General features: G+C 46.8%; 2 protein-coding genes and 1 long non-coding RNA gene across 5 annotated transcripts in view; 2 read left to right on the forward strand and 1 right to left on the reverse strand.

The window, feature by feature from the left end:
* Positions 1-124: 124 nt before the first annotated feature.
* Positions 125-13,657, forward strand: LOC142495961 (uncharacterized). Of its 2 annotated transcripts, none has more exons than XR_012801867.1 (4): positions 125-851; positions 1,977-2,162; positions 11,601-11,707; positions 13,502-13,657. It is a non-coding gene; the product is annotated as an uncharacterized LOC142495961 (long non-coding RNA). The 2 variants fall into 2 exon arrangements; XR_012801868.1 differs by having other exon boundaries at positions 1,977-2,109.
* On the reverse strand, positions 5,701-17,241 carry ATOX1 (antioxidant 1 copper chaperone). The gene is made up of 4 exons (XM_075602135.1): positions 17,003-17,241; positions 12,312-12,387; positions 7,242-7,394; positions 5,701-5,966 (listed from the first exon to the last, which is right to left on the reverse strand). The coding sequence occupies exons 1-3, from the start codon at positions 17,006-17,008 to the stop codon at positions 7,270-7,272; spliced, it is 207 nt and encodes a 68-aa protein (XP_075458250.1). The 5' UTR covers positions 17,009-17,241; the 3' UTR covers positions 5,701-5,966; positions 7,242-7,269.
* Positions 17,181-19,193, forward strand: part of G3BP1 (G3BP stress granule assembly factor 1) — a 43,776-nt gene continuing 41,763 nt past the window's right edge. Inside the window, exon 1 of one of the 2 annotated variants that reach the window (XM_075602132.1) lies at positions 17,181-17,324. In XM_075602132.1, the coding sequence (XP_075458247.1) occupies positions 17,248-17,324 (77 nt within the window). In that variant the 5' untranslated portion in view covers positions 17,181-17,247. The remainder of the gene's footprint in view (positions 17,325-19,193) is intronic. The other variant, XM_075602133.1, reaches the window with a different exon arrangement.

Below are 19,193 nucleotides of genomic sequence, written 5' to 3' on the forward strand. Positions count from 1 at the left end.
CAGCTGTAGTTGGTCAGGAATAAGGGTCAGGGCAGATGGGTAGTGTAACGCAGCAATGCAAAATAGGACATGTAGAGTGTGTGTGTGTGTGTGTGTGTGTGTGTGTGTGTGTGTGTGTGTGTGTGTGTGTGTGTGTGTGTGCCCAATTACAAAGGTATACTGTATTTATATTTCAGTTTCATTTGTAAAACAAATCTGCCTGAAGAAGACTTTTGTGGTCCTGAGAGCTTGCACTCCTTTTATCCATAAGTTCACTATTAAAAGGTATCACTTCCAGCATACTTTTCTTTGTCTGTCCTAGGGGACACCACCGGGATTCTTAACTCCAGTCCTCAAGACCCACCCAACACGGGTGTCATGGAACAGAAATACCCCTGTCTGCCTTTTCTGTTTCAGCCCCCCTTTCCCTTGTCAGTTCTGCCGGCTAGCTGAACTAGGATGTCACTTTCCTTGCAGTTTTACTCCCAGTGCAGATGGAATGGATACATTATGTAGCCCTTTTTCCTTCCAGTCTGTCACACCCCTGGTTGCTCTGGCAACATCTCCAGTCCTCCAGTTAATGGACTTTCCCATGTTCTCCCCTGTCCTTGCTGACAGTTAGTATAGTCTCACTTCCCATCTAGTGTGACCCTTGCTCCTCACTTCCTTTTCACCCTGGACTCTGAGTGAGTAACTGCCTGCTATTTACCCCAGCAAGGCCTTTTTGTTTTACACTGTCTCACCATTGATACAGTGCACATCAGACAGAGAAGCACTCTCTATCTACATTACATCACCAAGCACCTATCTCCCTGTGATTTCCCTCAATAAAATCAAGAAAGAGAAAAGGACTTGTTTGTGCTTTGGAAGAGGTGAGACATGAGTTAAGCTAACTGGAGTCATTCATACACCATTCGTGACCCTGGCTTCAGTATAACGGGGCTCACACCCGCTATGTGGCCCGTGCCATAGTGCAGGGGGTCGACTTTATTTATGCTGTAAGAAGGAAGAAGGTGGGTGGCGCTCTCCAGAAGACATTTGTTATTCTTTAAGAAGTGGAGTTCTAGCTTTGTAATAATAATAATAAAAAAAATAATAAGTAGTGTTACTCTGGGTGCCAAAATAAAAAAAGTAATAATATTCAACGTTCACTGGCATCATCACACTTTGACAACTGATTATATTCTAAACTACTAACTCACAAACCCAGAACTGGATCATTATCACACAGGGATCTGGAGCTAGTTGGTAGTCGGTGTCCTTAGCTGCTCCCCAGTCTCTGCAGGCTGTTTGAGCTGAGCTCTGCCATTCCCATGGAGGCCTTGACGGTCTCTGTCTTCGCTTGTGACCTCGTGTCTGCTGATGAGGTCGAAGAAGCCGTCGTTGACCTGGGGAATCGGCTTCTCACACATTTTGGGGCCAATTGTGGGCTCCCCTAAACTTACAGTGTGTACATAACAGAGGTGAAGTGACTGTGCATGGGTTACATGTGGGGTTATTAGGATGGGTCTTTTGGGGCTATAAACCAAAAAAATGGGTTTCTATTATTAGTGTATACCAAACAATACACAGCAACCACAAGATGTCAGTGTGACTCCATCATACACATGGGGGATATACTTCCTGCAATATACATGGTGAGCAGAGATGTCACTATGATTATAAATACTCACTGGGTATTTACCTTCTGTATATACCCCCTGAAATATACATAGTGACCACAGGGTGCCACTATGACAATGAAACTCATTGGCATTTGGGAATGTAATTCCTGCAATATATGCAGGGATTTACTGTACCAGCACAAGTGCCACTATATATCTTCCTGAACATCTGTTGCCACCTTCCTGTCACTTTGAGGCAGTGGTAAGCATTTGAGGGAAGGATATAGATCTATTAAATAAAAATTGCCATGTTAATCCAGTTGCGATAGTGCAGAATAAACGAGACAAACCTTTTGTCTTATAATTGTTCGTTTCTCTGCCTACCCGTCTCAGGTCAGGCCCTAACCCCTGGAGTGACCAGGCCCTAACCCCTGGAGTGACCAGGCCCTAACCCCTGGAGTGACCAGCGGCTCCCTTCAAAACTGATGCAGCATCCGTGTCGTGTGAGGAGATGGGATTCGCCAAGGTACACTAAGAACGGGGAGTGCGTGATGGTAAAAAAAACAAAATCACGCTATGGTAAGGGAGCCAAGGCTGCAGACCGCTTCCCCAAGCAACACACACACTCTAACCCTTTCAGTGCCAACAATGCATTGCAAAGCTGGAAGGCTGGATTAAACTCACAATGTTGTGTACTGTATCAGTGTTTCAAAACAGTTCTTTATGTGTCCTCAGGCAGATCCCACCGGCCTAATATGGTTTGATTTACATCCCTTTCAAACCCGGTGGGGTTTTATCCCATGCCATTTTCCCTTTTTATATAGATTTCCCTGTTTTATGTTTTATATATTGTTCACTAATCGTTATTTCCTTGTCTCATTCCAGTTCCCTTTGGATTAATTTTTTCTTTTCTTTTTCTTTTCTAACATGTTTGCTAATTTGTTTCATGTGGTTTACATTTGGATTAATTTGTCCTCACAAGTTAATCTTGTAGATCAGATCAAGACTCCCTTTTCTGATTAGGTTATAAAGTTATTTAATAAATACCACCCCCCCCCCCCCCCCATTTGTTTATATTTGGGGATTTAATATTTTATTAAACACAAACCAAACACATATATCAAAAGGAGTGCTCCTGAGCATGACCAAATGTATATACCAAAAGTCAAAAATACCCACGCTACATCCAATGCGACAAAATACAGTTAAATACTTCAAAGTTAGACTGCGCTTATAGTGCTGGCGACGCGACATCGCAGCAAAACAAATGTATTGCCGCCGTCAGATTGGTCGCGATCGCTGGAAAGTCAAGTCAATTTGATTTTTTGCCACTGGAAAATCAAATAGAGATGACTTCCAGCGATCGCGACCAATCCGTCGCTCTGCGCTTACTGTAAGCGCACGCGACGGCGGCAATGCATTTGTTTTGCCACGACATTGCGTAGCTGTCACCGGCACTATAAGCGAAGCTTTAGTATTCTCATAAAAAAAAACTCTAGTTAAAAAAAAAAAAAAGGTTGTTAGGACCTGCAAACTGGTCATGCCGTGAAGTGGCTGCAGGCTTATAACGCTTTGGCCAAAGGGTTAAACTAAATGACCCTTACTCATGAGAATACCAACATTGAAGTATTTAACTATGTATTTAGTCACACTCGATGTGGCATTGTGTATTTTTGTCTTTTATTGTATAGCTGTGTGTGATCAAATGTACATGTTGTACAGCTTCGAGGTCCGGTGTTCATACATCCGTGGGGTCTCTGTTTGGATCCGAATTGAAGACTTCATTAGATGGTACAGCTCACCCCCTTATAACGCTGTGCTTGGGGTCCAAAGCTATAAGCAAACCACGTTAGAAATAATGTACACTTGTATGCATTGTACAATAAAGTATTTAAGATACTAATAATCATGTAGTAAAGTATTCAAAAATACAAAAATTGGGAGCCACGGTTGCATCGCGTTAAGAGCGGATTCGCGTTATAACAGGGTTGAGCTGTATTGTAGTCTTTTTCTATTCCCATCAGTTAGAGAATGCATCCCATCAGAACTGTTTGTTACATCTACAGCTATGAAAATGTGTAGTGTGTAACCAATATTTGTGTTACACAGTGCATAGATCTGCAATGTATATCAAATTGGATTTATTGATACCATTTGTACTGGAGGATACAAGTCTATTTAGACTCGAGCAATGTGTTGAGAAGAGAGTCTTATTTTCTTCTTTAGAATAATTTGATAGATAGCTAGACATGTGCAGGCCCCTGGGCAAATATTTTTTCATGGCCTGATTATAAGTGAACGTATTCCATAGATTCAAAATGAAATATACCGCACACAAATATAGATTAAATATAAAATTACTCATCTACTCACCATTTATTTTTAAGTCAGAAGTTCCGTTTCCGTACTTTTCGCTCAGCAAGTACGTCAATGATGTGATCCATTAGGCCTGAGAGCACGGCCAATGTATATGGGGGCGGACTTTTTGCCTAACGGGAAATCCGCTACTGGTTAAAGTAGAGGGGGGAACCTCTTTGCGCCCATCCACAATGAGATTCAATAGCTTTTTTTCCCTCAAATACGATTGGGCTTTGTTCTCACAGGTTGTGTAAAATTCACCATACACATTAAATAAATCAGCCTAGTAATTTAAGATAATACTGACTGCAAATTGTTTCTCTATCCTCTCCCTGATCTTCTCATTATTCCTCCTCATCATCATCTCTGCTCAGCTCTCCCCCCATCACCATCATCTCTCCCAATCATCATCATCATCATCCTCCCCATTATGATCATCAGCTCTCTCCCCATCATCTCTCCCTCCTCCATGCCTACCTGTGGATGGTAAGAGAGACAGGTGGGGGGAGATGGTATGCAGCGGCAGCCCTCGGAATTAAACAGAGGATAAGCCAGCAGAGGAATTAGCAGTTGCTAGAGGCAGAGGACGGCCAGGGAGGAGCGTGCTCTAGCAGCAGACACCTTAAGTAAGAAAGACTTCCGGGTTGGACCGCTGGGGCGCGCTCCTCCCCTGCAGCAACTGCGCATTCATCTGCTGGCTTATCGCCGGGGGCCCACCCCTGCATACCATCTCCCCCCACCTGTCTATCTGAAGAGGGGGGGAGGGAGGGGGAGCGGGCACCGCAAGAGCACAGGCCCCCGGGCTATAGCTACGCCCGAGCAGCGCCCCCGTTTTAGTCCAATTGAAGGACCTGACAGTATATACACGTGCAATCTAAGAGGAGAGGCAAATACTCCTGATAATACCACCAGCGGTGAAATGCGTAGTGTGCACCTGCACGTCATCCAAGGAGGAGAGAGCTGGACGCATCTTTAGTGGAGGCGAGGATCAGGGAATCCAACCTGGAAGTGCAGAAACACTCCAATGTGAGATGCCGTGTCCATGAGTGAAGAAGAGGCGGTGAGAGCGCCATCTTCCACCCCAATTTCACTGCATCTTGTTATTAATGCTTTTTTTTTTTTTTTTAAATGACACAATGTGAGTGTTGAATGTTAATGCTGTTACTATAGACTTGGGAACCACCTCACAGGTTCTATCCAAAGATGAGGTCAAAGTCAGTCAACCCTTGCCCTACCATTTCCATCTTCCACAGGTCCACAAGACATTGGCCGACCCTCCAACCAATTGTGTCTAGTATTGGATCTTTGGGAGATAGCAATCAATGTAGTGACAGATGTAGTGTCTTTGAGGAAGTCCAGAATTTGGACAGGAAATCCCCTTTTGCTAAAAACACCAAGTTTAGAGTCTGAATTAAAGAATATTGCACAAAAAAAAAAACACCATTATACCCAGACATTGGGATTTGCTCCAGATGGATGCAAATCTACATAAATTTGTATATTTAAGCCCTAGATCTGTCTTTAGATGTGTGAAAACAATTGCCACCTAGTTATATTTGTACTCCTTCTGACAATGTACCCACTATTACCACCAAGGGATCTTATAGATGAGGGCGATGTAAGGTGTGCCCATACATGAAACCATCCTCTTTTCTCATGACCTCATTAATATGTCAGATAAATACTTTTATCAACTGTAATACAGAATATGTCATCTATATTTTATTGTTATTGATGTTTTTAAAGGAATGACACAATGTGAGTGTTGAATTTTATTGTCGATACTATATAAAATTAGTTTTACAGTCTGCACCATTGGTCTCTCTGGCTTTTCTTGGAAAGGTCTTCCACCAGACTACCAGCAAAGTTTTATTGCCACTGCTTTGGGAATTGCTTATTTGGGGGAATATGGGGAATTTGGGGGAGTATAACTCCTACCACCAATCCACACCACTCGCCTAATTAGGCTTATAGGGCTGTATTGTGTTTTTCTACTTCTCGGTATTACAGCTCCGCTCCCCGGCTCTGCAAGACAAAGACGGATACAAGGTTAAATAAAACAACCCCCACACAGTAGGAAGAAAACTTGGTAGTAGGACTTCTACCACAGATAGTCAGGGCATAGTCTTCTCTCTAGCACAACAAACGGGCAGGCTCCTGGACATACCTTTAGATCAGGGGTCTCAAACTCAGTCCTCAAGGGCCACAAACAGGCCAGCTGTAATGGATATCCCTGCTTCAGCACTGGTGGCTCATTCAGTAAAGCTGGCCTGTTGGTTGCCCTTTAGGACCGAGTTTGAAGACCCCTGCTTTAGATAGTACCCTGTGTCCTACTCAGCTCACCTCATTTAATTAGCTATCAATTGAATCCTATAGGCTGAATACCTGGACCGAAGGGAACTCCTGCAAACACCCTCCAGCGCTAGAAGGCACGTTCTGACCCATTCACTTAAAGGGGCCATAAAGGGGTCTTCCAGCATCTACGGTGTCTAATGGAATAGCACTATTTAGTGAATATGGGCTTAAAAATTGTATTACAAAATTTTGCATAAGGGGCCACAGGTTGACCCAGCATTGGCTGAATGCAACTTTTGTGCGGAAAGTTTCCCGCTAATGATTTAGAGATACCCCCCGAACATGGAAATCTAGTAGCACATTTCTGGTGTTCTGATCTGAAAAGTCAGTATAACCATCCACACACTGATGAGACCCAAACGCTGTCTGTAGGTAGGTTTAGGGTCTATGCAATTAAGGGTGGCAGTGCTGAAACGCTGTGTAAGGTGGCAGGCATAAGCTTATAGGGCTCCATGTTAAAATGGATTAGAAGCAAAATCTGGCGCTGTGAGTGCTCATTTGCATGTAATTTCCCAGAATCACTGGCTGCAGTGGAAGCATTGTATGCTAAGAGACAACGGGGAAAGGCAGGTTTGCAGACCTGTCTGAGACGTGAATGTGCTCACAAGTGATATTTTTATTTGATCTACACTACAAACAGGACAAAAAAAAACCCAACGTCACTACCCAATTTGTTACAGAAAAATACACAACATCGAAACCGAGATCAGATTCGGACCCAACTTGTCAGACTTCCCCTACTTGCCATAAACTCGTTTATTTTGTATTCTGTATAAGCCACCACTACCTGTTCCAACCACTTTTTTTTTATTATTTCACTGCATTGGTCTCAATGACTTCTTCAGGGAGGTGTTCCAAGTATCTACTGCTCTTTCAATAAAGAAGAAGTACTTTCCACCACACCCCTCATCTTCACTTGTGTGTGGATAGTGTGCTCCGAGTTACCTTGTGCTGTGTACTTCGTGCTCCCCAGTTACTTAGTATCCAGATGCCTTACTTCTTTTCCGGTCTTCTTCAGTGTCTCCATTAAAAAATCCACATTGTGTTCGGACTCAATGAAGACCTTCTTGTTGTCCAAATCGATTTCATACTGAACTCCTGAGGGAGAAAGGAATGCATAGGTGTAAATAATACATTTGGAGCCCTTAACGTTCACTCCTGCACCATCCCATATAGTGTTAAATTCCAAAGAAGGTAGTCGGGGGGGAAAAACATAAAGCACTTAGCCAGTCCCAACAATTAATTTATGAGATTCATATATGAATAAATGAACAAGCCAAGATAAAGTTACTATAAAATATTGCCAAAGTGAAAAATTATTATTGTTACAAAACTTGACCTTACTTACAGATTCCACTCGTTTATTTTTAAAGCAAGCCTCCTCGATCCATTTAAAAAACACATGTGTGCACAAAAACAAGAGAGCAACCTCTAGAGATATTATTCTATGTTTGCCAAATCCAGTGCTGGGATCATTTTCTTGGGGTCAAATTTACTAAGCAGTGCTATGCCATACAGCATGTAGTTTTTAAAGGCAGGTTAACCCCTTTTTGAAACTTCATTGTATATATAAACAAAAAACTCAATAATATACGTACAGTTTAAAAATTGTGCACTATAGAGAAGCTATGCCAAATGAAATCGGACGTAAAATTCCAGAAAAATAAACCAGAAGGATTAGTAAGTAATGAGGTTGAATGTATTTCAGCGTCTCTGAAGCTGCAAGCATCATAAGTGAGGGCCCCAATCATGGATGACTCCTGTTAAGAGTGCAGTCTGCCTTTGAAGAGGCATCTGGGCTCTACTTTGGACTGTGAACAGTTGCCTGTAACCAATACTCCCTCAGATCCATGAATCTGTAGGCAGACCTGTCCGGAAATGACTGAAATCACATGTGAGCCGAGTGTTCCAGAGTAGGACACACAGCACAGATGTATGTACAGACGCCTGCCTGTAGTGCTGGGGAAAAGATTGTGCCCTGACTCTTTGTGGTAGAAGCAATGCTGCCAAGTCTTTATCTTTCTCCATACAGGGTCTTATTAACCTACATGGAGGAAAACTTCCAACCCAGCATTAACTTGAAAGTCAGTTATAGCGGGATCGTGGGTAAGATAACCGGCATCTAACTTGAAAGGCAGTTATAGCGGGATCGTGGGTAAGATAACCGGCATCTAACTTGATGAATCTGCCTCTGAGGTTCCCAGTGATTGTTGTCAGACGACTATGAGGAAACAGAGATTCTGTCTGCTGTGCCAAGACCACAATCTAAAGACAAATGGATCCAACGCTCTACGGATTTCATAATAAAGCTATTTATTTGTGCCATACAACGTTTCGACCTGAACAAGGTCTTTATCAAGTGACCTGTTCAGGTCGAAACATTGTGTGTGGCACAAATAAATAGCTTTATTATCAAATCCGTAGAGCCTTGCATCCATTTTTCTTTAGCACAGTCCTGGAATAACCCCTGACAGCTACTCCTTGAACCAGCAACACCGGTAAACTGTATGTATTTATTTTTCGTGTGCAGCATACCCTTTTTTTTTTTTTTTTACCAAGACAACAATCCTTATTTCTTTATGTAATTCAAGTCTGGTGTTCAACCTTTCACTACCACAGTACGGTGGATAGATCTTTTTAATGTATTTCCCCATCTACTGTACACATAGTGTCTGGTTTACTACAATGTATCTTACCCCGTGATTCATCTATAAAATATTCTGCTACAATAAGCGAAATGCAGAGTGCTAGATATTAACTCCATTATATTTAATGTGATGACAACAGTATATAGTATAATAATAATGCCCGAGTTATCCATAAAAATATACTAGAGTTTGCTAATAACTGTTTTTTAACTCTGGAAAAATCACTAAATCTTGACATTACCTTGGAGAATACTGTGCTTTAGAGATGCAAATTCTCAATGTAATGTTACATTGTTATTGCTACAAATCTGTTTTATAATGAGCCCTGTTGGGAATATTCTGGTAGTACAGAATAATACCTAGTTAAAGTCAACCCGCTCTTCCCTTTCCCCAATTTCTACAGACATCAAAGTGTGTTTGCACTTTGTTACTAATAATGCTAGTTTGGCTCTAATCCAAGATTCCAAGGACGTCCATAGGAGGAAGCTAAATACTTCCACACATTGTGAAGAAAGTTTGTGACAGGGGAGGATTAAGTCTCTTTCTTGAGTGCATAAGAGTGAATTTGCACTACCTCTGCCTGTTCTGTAATGCCGTTTGCATGAGCAGAGCTGTTAGTTCATTATTTACAGAATGAATAGAGATCTACAGATGCAGCCAGACTATGGTCCTGTTAACGCAGGGCTCATAACATACGGTTATCAAAATCTATAACGAAAATTATGTTCCCGGAGGTCAACGCGAATTGAAAGCTAAATTATATGCAAAAACAACACCTGTTAGTTATCTCATTAGCATGGGCTTAAGGCCACGAGACGTTAGCACTGCCTTGCGTTAGCTTCAAGTAACATGGCATTAAGTCTGTCTTACCCAAAAGGTGGCTTCACTCCCATCCAGACCCTTAATAGGTTTAAATAAAAAATTTAAAAAAAAGAGAAGACGGGAGAGGAAAAGAACCATGTAAATAACAATATGACCGTTATCTCATACTTAAAACTGTGATCTTACACTCAGCCAGACCCTGTTACAGACCTATTTCAGGGTCTATATGTCAGCAACTCCACCTTTCAGGGAGTACACCCCTGAGGAAGGGAGACGTCTCTCACGAAACATGTAGGGTGAGGTTTTCTATCTGTTACGCATACCCAAGTAGCTTATTTATTGATACCCTTTTGCTGTGGGACTCTGGGAAACTCTATGCCAACCCTGGAACTCCTGTATTGAAGTCGCAGGGACTGCTGAGGATTACCAGGACGTAATACCAGAGGAGGCTCTACGTGTGGACCCACAGAGGCAAGGATCCAAGCCGCCGCAGAGGAAAGAGACATCAAAGGGCCCACGCAACCAGGCTTAAAGGCTTACAGAGAACAAAGGAATTCGGGAGTTTTATTCCAAGTGTTTGTTTTTAAATGTTGGTATATACCAGTTCTGTGCTATGTTTTCATTTTTCTTTCCCACATTATTGCTGAGAATTGTCCATCCGGGAGAGGTGCAATTTTTTCATCTTCAACTCCATTGATGTGAGTGTTCTCTATTAACGATCATTCACAGTGTAATCTAGGAGTGCTATGGTGCAATAAGATACATCTTAATTGATTGAGTTACACCTAGAATACTGATCCAGGCTGTAAAGGGTTAACTGCGTGGTGGTGGTGGTGTGTATGTTTATGGTCATTTCCATCACCATTTCTGGAGTGTGTAGGGTGAAATAGCATCTCGTGTTGCCATTTTCACAGGAGGTGATAGCATCTTTAATTGAGTTACTCCTCATTGTTTCTCTACATGTTTATATTTTTCATGCACTGTATTGAGCACGAGTGAAAGTTCCAGCACCAAGGAGGACTCTATTTGCAAAGACTGTTTCTATGGGATTTGGATAATCCCAGAGGACTCACGGCTGCAGGACTTTACGATCTAAGTGGATACTCAAACTTTTTTCTTCACATATTACTTGATTTGTTTTGGGGTAGAGCGCTATTGTTGTGCAGTTGCCAGTTTGTACGTTCTAGGTCACTTAACACTGCGTTATTGAGATTTGAAGATGCCATTAAGCACAGAACGATGCATTCACTTAAATTAGCACATCGTTAAATCAATAACAAAGTTCTGTGGATCTGGGCCTAAGTCATCCGGACACCCGGACAAGCTGGGGGAATGCGCCCGCCCTAGCACCAGAGGATTAACGCTTCGAGAGTCCGATCCAGGAACATGGACCCTTAGTGACGCCACCACCAGGACCGTCTTTGGAGCTAGAGTTTTTTCAGCTGCGGCTACATCTATAAATCTCATTTAAGAATGTCCGGGACACAAACACATGAAATGGAAACTATGAGGAATGACACATGTTTAGAGGGCAAGCGAGTCATGAAGGCCTGAATAGGCTGAACGTGTACATGATATGACTTGATTTTGTAAGAAATAGTGGCTGTTCCAGGTAACTGGGTCACGTATATCGGTAGTTTATAAGGATTAATTAGGAATAATAAAATACTACGTCTAAATTCCAGGGATTACTGAAGAAGAAAAGGGAGCAGCTGGATGAAATCAAACCTCAAGACGAGAAAGGTCCCTTTAGGGACCAAAACATTGTGCCTTGTTTAATAATAAATATTTTCTTTAACTGTACCAAAACCCCTGTTCTTTTATTTTTCTCCAGTTATGCGTCTCGTCTTTCGAGGGAGTGCACACACCCGTCGCAGTACCAAGAACGTGAATCGCAAGTGCCCCTTTTCAAATACAAAATTCCAGGGATAACCATCTTAGGTGAGCCTACATATTAAAGGGATGTGTGTTGTAGTTACACAAAAGCATAAAACACTGCATATACAGCACTACCACCATTGTGCAGCAGTGTGTGTGTGGGGTTTACACTGCTGTGATCTGCACTTCATTTGCTGAGTGCATGAATGTGTGTTTGCATGGAAGCTGGGTTACAGTAGTCAGCACTGAATTAGTTGTGTGTATGAATGATGGCAGGGTAGCTGTTCTTGTATGTGTCAGTTAGAAGAAGCAAAAAGGAGGTGAAAGACTTCTACTTCCACTGCCTGAGTTTTGTGCACGAGTACAAAATGTTGGCAGGACAAAGTGGCCGTTGACTGAAAAGACGGGATTTGCATGCAGGTTCCTGCACTCTACCTGTCCTATATAAGAACAGTTGGCAAGGCAATGCATTTGTGGGGGGAAAGGGGGAGGGAAGGGGAGGTTGGCATTGCTGCTGTACAAGCTAGATCTGTATACATAAAGAGTTTTGCAGGAACAGGTGGTTTTGGGTGTGGAAAACTTGCAGTGCTTCTCCCTGCCTTTCAACTGTGGTCATACACCCGTAAACAGATTAAAGTGCCGGGTGACATTATTAGCCACTACTCACCATCAATCTTGGATAGGACGCGGGTCACGGCATTCGAGCAGCCACAGCAGGTCATATCCACGAAAAATGTCTCCTTCTAAGACCAAAAACAGCACCATGGGGTCAGACCACAGAAAGGGCAGAGCAGAGAAATGATAGAACAGGTACACATCTGTAGTTACAGTGTTACGAGGCTGGATCGATGTTATTCAGACTAAAACCGGTGACAAAGTCCCTTCAAATCTGTGTTTCTCTGCAGAAAGTCTGATGAAGAGCGTTTGGACTCTATAATCATTGTTTTAATCACAATTTACCAACAATACATTGGAATACAGTAATCATTTAACGGTTGCATCCAGAGTAGGGGTGGCCAACACGTTTGCAAGGGCCACCCACAGATCAGGTTTTCAGGATATCCCTGCTTCAGCTCAGGTGGCTCAGTGAGTGGCTCAATCATAATGACAGCCACATTTACTGAAGCAGGGATATCTTGAAAACCTGAACTGTTGGAGGCTCTTGAGGACTGGAGGTGGCCACCCCTGGTCTAGAGCAGGAGTGCACAAACTTTCCCCACTGTGCCCCCCGCCTTACCTATTCTTCGGCATCAAATGACACCGTGGGGTCACGTGATGTTGGAGAAGTTGCAGAAGCCTCAAGCGATCCCCCAGCATTAAATTGAAACGCCTTGGGGAAGAGCGCAAGGCCTCTGCAACCGCCGCACCCTCCCCCCCCCACCATGAAAAATCTTGCACCCCTAGTTTGCGCATCCCTGGTCTAGAGCATCCATACTACTAACAGCATATATTTAACTCATTCAGTTACAATGGATTACAGCCTCACCTGGTCCTTAAGGGGTTAAATAAGCAGTGCCACCAGGAACAGCACTAAACTGAATGCTGTAACTAATGTTAAAAAAGGTATAACACATAGCAACTTGTATTTCACAAGGACCACTTCTTTAGTCCTGCAGATCTTTATTTACACTGTATTATACAACTGGACATTATTCTTAGAGTGTGATTCATTTAAATAGGAAGCAAAAAAAAAAAAAAAAAACACAACAAAACTAAATAAATAAGGTATTCTAAAACTATAGGATGAATCCATTTTAGATTTCATTATATGTCACCCCTGGCACTGGAAACACCAGACAGGCTGCACTATACAACCCTGTGCTGAGCGTCTTTATTAATAATAGCGGTGTTTCATAGGAAAATGGAGAGACGAGGAGAGCCTGGAACAGCGCCTGTGCGGAGGGAAGTCTGGTTGGAAGCGCCTTGTTACAACTGATAAGCAATTCGGTCGTTTTTGTGAGTGCATCTTTCTACATACACTGTATCCCCTTTTTGGAATAAATAATGCACCATGGACGCTAAACTAATTGTTTGCCGATTGGATTACTTACTAAAGATAAGCACAGGACCTCAGCATTAGGCTAACTGCCACACATAGAAACAGTTGATTGTTTAATGGCTCTTAAAGCAGCAAAAAACACCTTACACTACAATTTATTCTTTGTAGGATTGAAGCAGGGGGGGGTTCAGCTCCGGAGGCCCCATTCATTTCAGCTCTGGGGACCCCTGCTTCCAGAGATGCTTCCGTAGTGGGTGCCGTTGTCTCTGCTGCCAGGGAACTTGTGTGCCTAACGAAATGGTAGCTTAAATGTCCTTGCGTCACGCGGAGCAATAGGAAGCCATGACGTCATCCCTTGCAGCTTCCCATTGGTCAGCGTGATCTGGACATTTGAACTCCACAGTGATACTGGCGGCACCTAGCGAGGTAAGTGTCTCGGCAAGCAGGGGGGCTCCGGAGCTGAAATTAACGCCGTTCAGCTCCATAGACCCCCTGCTTCAATCCTAGAACTGATGCTTTAATGTGCAATCACAGTGTGCTGCGCTTACAGTGCCTTGCGACGGCGCTCCGAAACAAATACATGGACTTCGTCGCAAGCGCTTATAGTAAGCGCGACCAAAAATGTTGAAGCCGGCTAAATTTGGGGGGGGGAAGGGGGGGAGGGAAGGGGGGGAGGGAAGGGGGGAGGGGAGGGAAGGAGGGGAGGGAAGGAGGGGAGGGGAGGGAAGGGGGGAGGGAAGGGGGGGAGGGAAGGGGGGAGGGGAGGGAAGGGGGGGAGGGGAGGGAAGGGGGGAAGGGGGGAGGGGAGGAGGGGAGGGAAGGAGGGAAGGGGAGGGAAGGAGGGAAGGGGAGGGAAGGAGGGGAGGGAAGGAGGGGAGGGAAGGAGGGGAGGGGAGGAGGGGGGGAGGAGGGGGGGAGGGGAGGAGAGGGGGAGGGGAGGAGAGGGGGAGGGGAGGAGAGGGGGAGGGGAGGAGGGGGGGAGGGGAGGAGGGGGGGAGGGGAGGAGGGGGGGAGGGGAGGGGAGGAGGGGGGGAGGGGAGGGGAGGAGGGGAGGAGGGGGGGAGGGGGGGAGGGGAGGAGGGGGGGAGGGGGGGAGGGGGGGAGGGGGGGAGGGGGGGAGGGGGGGGAGGGGAGGGGAGGGGGGAAGGGGGGGAGGGGAGGGGAGGGGGGGGAGGGGAGGGGGGGAGGGGGGGGAGGGGAGGGGGGGAGGGGGGGAGGGGAGGGGGGGAGGGGGAGGGGGGAGGGGGGGAGGGGAGGGGGGAGGGGGGGAGGGGAGGGGGGAGGGGAGGAGGGGGGGAGGGGAGGGGGGAGGGGAGGAGGGGGGGAGGAAGGGAGGGGGGGGAGGAGGGGGGGAGGAAGGGAGGGGGAAGGGAGGGGGGGGGGAGGAAGGGAGGGGGGGGGGAGGAAGGGAGGGGGGGGGAGGAAGGGAGGGGGGGGGGAGGAAGGGAGGGGGGGGGGAGGAAGGGAGGGGGGGGGGGGGGAGGAAGGGAGGGGAGGGGGGGGAGGGGGGGAGGAAGGGAGGGGGGGGGAGGAAGGGAGGGGGGGGGGGGAGGAAGGGAGGGGGGGGGGGGGAGGAAGGGAGGGGAGGGGGGGAGGAAGGGAGGGGGGGGAGGGGGGAGGAAGGGAGGGGGGGGGAGGGGGGAGGAAGGGAGGGGGGGGGAGGGGGGGAGGAAGGGAGGGGGGGGGAGGGGGGGAGGGGGGGAGGAAGGGAGGGGGGGGGAGGGGGGGAGGAAGGGAGGGGGGGGGAGGGGGGGAGGAAGGGAGGGGGGGGGAGGGGGGGAGGAAGGGAGGGGGGGGGGGGGGAGGAAGGGAGGGGGGGGGGGGAGGAAGGGAGGGGGGGGAGGGGGGGAGGAAGGGAAGGGGGGGGAGGGGGGGAGGAAGGGAGGAAGGGAGGGGGGGAGGAAGGGAGGGGGGGAGGAAGGGAGGGGGGGAGGAAGGGAGGGGGGGGGGAGGGAGGGGGGGAGGGGGGGGGGAGGGAGGGGAGGGGGGGAGGGAGGGGGGGAGGGAGGGGGGAGGGGGGGAGGGGGGGAGGAAGGGAGGGGGGGAGGAAGGGAGGAAGGGAGGAAGGGAGGGGGGGAGGAAGGGAGGGGGGGAGGAAGGGAGGAAGGGAGGGGGGGAGGGAGGGAGGAAGGGAGGAAGGGAGGGGGGGAGGAAGGGAGGAAGGGAGGGGGGGAGGGAGGAAGGGAGGGAGGAGGGAGGAGGGGGGGAGGGAGGGAGGGAGGGAGGGAGGGGGGGAGGGAGGGGGGGAGGAAGGGAGGGAGGGGGGGAGGAAGGGAGGGGGGGAGGAAGGGAGGGGGGGAGGAAGGGAGGGGGGGAGGAAGGGAGGGGGGGAGGGGGGGAGGGGGGGAGGGGGGGAGGGGGGGAGGAGGGGAGGGGGGGAGGGGGGAGGGGGGAGGGGGGGAGGAAGGGAGGGGGGGAGGAAGGGAGGGGGGGGAGGAAGGGAGGGGGGGGAGGAAGGGAGGGGGGGAGGAAGGGAGGGGGGGAGGAAGGGAGGGGGGGAGAGGGGGAACAGCAGCTTGGACTGCTGCTTTAAAAGGAATACAATTTGTAATTCATTACCAGAAAAAACAAGGAAGTCAAATATTTGCATTTAGCAGTTTCTTTGCACTAGTTTTCCAGCCGGAGGAGTTTGATACATCAGCACATTGACAAAAGATACAGTTTGCTACTAAAGTTGACTTAATCCATCATCTTCCTGGTGTTTTTTTTTTTTGCACTTGAATTGCCTGCGAAATACTTTGACGCATCATACCCCGATCTTCACATTAAATAAAATATACATGAAATACATTTTATTGTAGTAGTTACAATTCTGCAATCAGCTGAAATAACTCTGAGAAACATGCACATTCTATTGCTGTCTCTGTTTTCCTTCCGCCTTCATAAAAATGAAAATCTGTTTTTACAAGTAGGATTTGTTTAAAAGCAAGTCTCAAGGCGGCAATGTATTTGTTTTGCCACAACGTTGTGTCGCTGTCACTAGAAGCGCAGCCTATAGTGCCGGCGACAGCGACGCCAGGCTACGGTCGATGGAAAAATAAAATTGAGGCGACTTCCAGTGATCGCGACCAAAGCGCTGCACTTACTATAAGCAAAGGCAGCAATGCATTTGTTTTGCCGCAACGTCGCTGTAAGCGCAGCCTTACTGTAAACGCAGCCTTACTGTAAGCGCAGCCTTACTGGTCATGGCTGATAATTTGGGTTTAGGAAAACAACATATAAAACGAGGTTGATTAAGGTTCACAAATGTCCCAAATCTGGCTATTTCAGTACAAGTGGTACACAGAGAAAATGCATAGTCCCTTTGTTACAAATCCGCACTGAAAATGGGGTCCATGGCACTAACTAGACGAACTTACCGGCATTTTTTTTAAGACACGTCGTTCAACAATCTGCTTTACTGGAGATCACAAGGTGTGTGTGTGACTGCTCAGTGCTCAGCTTTACCTGCTGTGCTGGAAGGGAAGCAAATCTCAGGCCAGGCCCCTTCTTCTTGTCTCATGATTATGAGGAGGCGGTGCAGCAGCAGCTGCTGCTGTAATCTGCTATTACAGGGCCGGGAGGATTGCAGTCTATTCTATCTACATTCAACAAGCCAAAGAACATGCTGCTGCCATCTTCTGGTCTACATGGCCAAAGTGAGGAACACACTGTAATCATCATGGGAGACAACAGCAGAGAGTATGTACATAGTTCATATTCTGTTGGGGCGCATGTCAGTGATGTTTCTTATTTGAAGTAGGTTGCTGTCATTAAAGTCTTTAGAGGCAACTGATATATGTAAGTTTCTGGCATGTTGTCAAGTTGCATTCGCTCACCTGACAGCATGGTCAACATTGTTATGGTAGGAGTTCTGGTTGCCTTCTGTTTGCTGATCTGTTGGCAACGTTATTATAATATATTAAGTTCTGAAGGCATGCTGGCCAGGATCAGCACATTGGGAGGGGGGTCAGGTGGAGCAAATAATCTGTAACATTTAAGTCCTAATGCTCAAATTCAACACACCGAGGGTATGCAGAAACAACGATGCAAACAGTTTTTTACACAACACACACACACACCTCTGAAAATATACACGTATTCTGCTGCAGTTGTAATCCTCAGTAGGTTGTTCTGTGCTTACATTGGGTTATACTCCTAGCTGTGCTGTCCCAGAGTAAGTTGGCAGAAATCCATGTGTTGAGTGAGCAGGGGAGTCAGACAGTGTCAATATTTTGTACGCTTGTGTTCATGGTGCCCACTGCCATTCAAAGCTGCTGATGCAAGCACCCGATGCTCTATTAACCCTGTACACATAAGACACACTGCTGCAGTTCAACACACAGCACTGTTATGAAATTGTACGCCTGTGCTTATATGGGTGCTACACCCATTGTGCAAGAGGAGGAGGGGGGTCAGCGTGAAAGAGAGGGGGGAGTGAAGGGGGTGAGAGTAAAGGGGGAGTGAGAAAACGGAGACATTTAGGGGAGCAGCAGGTGAGATGAAGAGTAATCCTGACATATTCTTTGTGTTTACTTTTTGTACTAGAAAACTGGAAACATGGATTTTTCTTTTAGGACTCTAGTACTAATTTGCAATAACAAATAATGCTCGTCATCTATTCAACTTTCCCTCTTTTATTTAGATAACTTCCTAAAAAATAATCCTTTTAATTGCTGCAATAGCCCTTGTCCCAATGATTGGAGTGGAAGATTTAAAAGAGCAAATTCTCCCCCCCTCTGCAATTGTTTTTGAAGTGAAACTTTTTTGCTGGCGCCTACAGTGTTTTCATGGGAAAAATGTCATGCCTTGTAATGCAAGTGACGTCACGCTACTAATGGGTGTGCGCCTGTGCGCTCTTGCATGCACAAAAAAAAATCAGTATTCCAGGCCGCACGGAGCTTAGACTAAACGCATGTGAGAAGAAGAGGTCGTGGGCCGTGGCACGCATGCCAATAGTCACCCCCACACATGTGCAATACAGCCCTTCACGCCAATCACCTACTGCGCATGCGCACAACTACCCTCACGCCCCTCTGCACTAACGGCTGACTTAATGCGCTGGATCCCCTGGCGTGCACACACACTTGCACTTCTCTCCCCGCACCGAGCACACGGCGCTTCTGTCACCTAACTCCCCACAGCATTGCGTCTGCCCCGGCTCCCCCGAGATCTCCTCTTCGGCCGGGAGATGCGCCGTGTCTCGCAGCTCTGCTGGAGGGAGGAGAAGGTCGGGTGGGGGGGAGAGCTGGGAGAGCCTGTGGGGCATGCTGAGCACTCCCTCCACCCCACTGCACACTTGGAAGAGACACACACAGTGACACACACTGATGTGCACACACACACTGAGCAGTAGGTGATTGGTGTGAAGGGCTGTATTGCGCATGTATGGGGGTGACTATTGGCTTCTGCGCATGCGCGCCACAACCTTATCTTCTGCGCATGCGTTTAGTCTAACCGAGCGGCCTGGAATGCTGATTTTTTTTGTGTGCATGCGTGAGCACGACAGGCGCACGCCCATTAGTAGCGTGACGTCACTTGCTTTACGGTTTTTCGTTACAAGGCAAGACA

Source organism: Ascaphus truei, chromosome 5, assembly GCF_040206685.1.
Source record: "Ascaphus truei isolate aAscTru1 chromosome 5, aAscTru1.hap1, whole genome shotgun sequence".
Classification (NCBI taxonomy): domain Eukaryota; kingdom Metazoa; phylum Chordata; class Amphibia; order Anura; family Ascaphidae; genus Ascaphus; species Ascaphus truei.

What these genes read in the sequence shown, in the direction of transcription:
- ATOX1 (XM_075602135.1), bottom strand. An exon ending in CGTCCTATCCAAGATTGATG is followed by an intron (nt 7,395 to 12,311) that starts GTGAGTAGTGGC and finishes TTTCTCCCTCAG; the next exon opens with GAGTTCAGTATGAAATCGAT.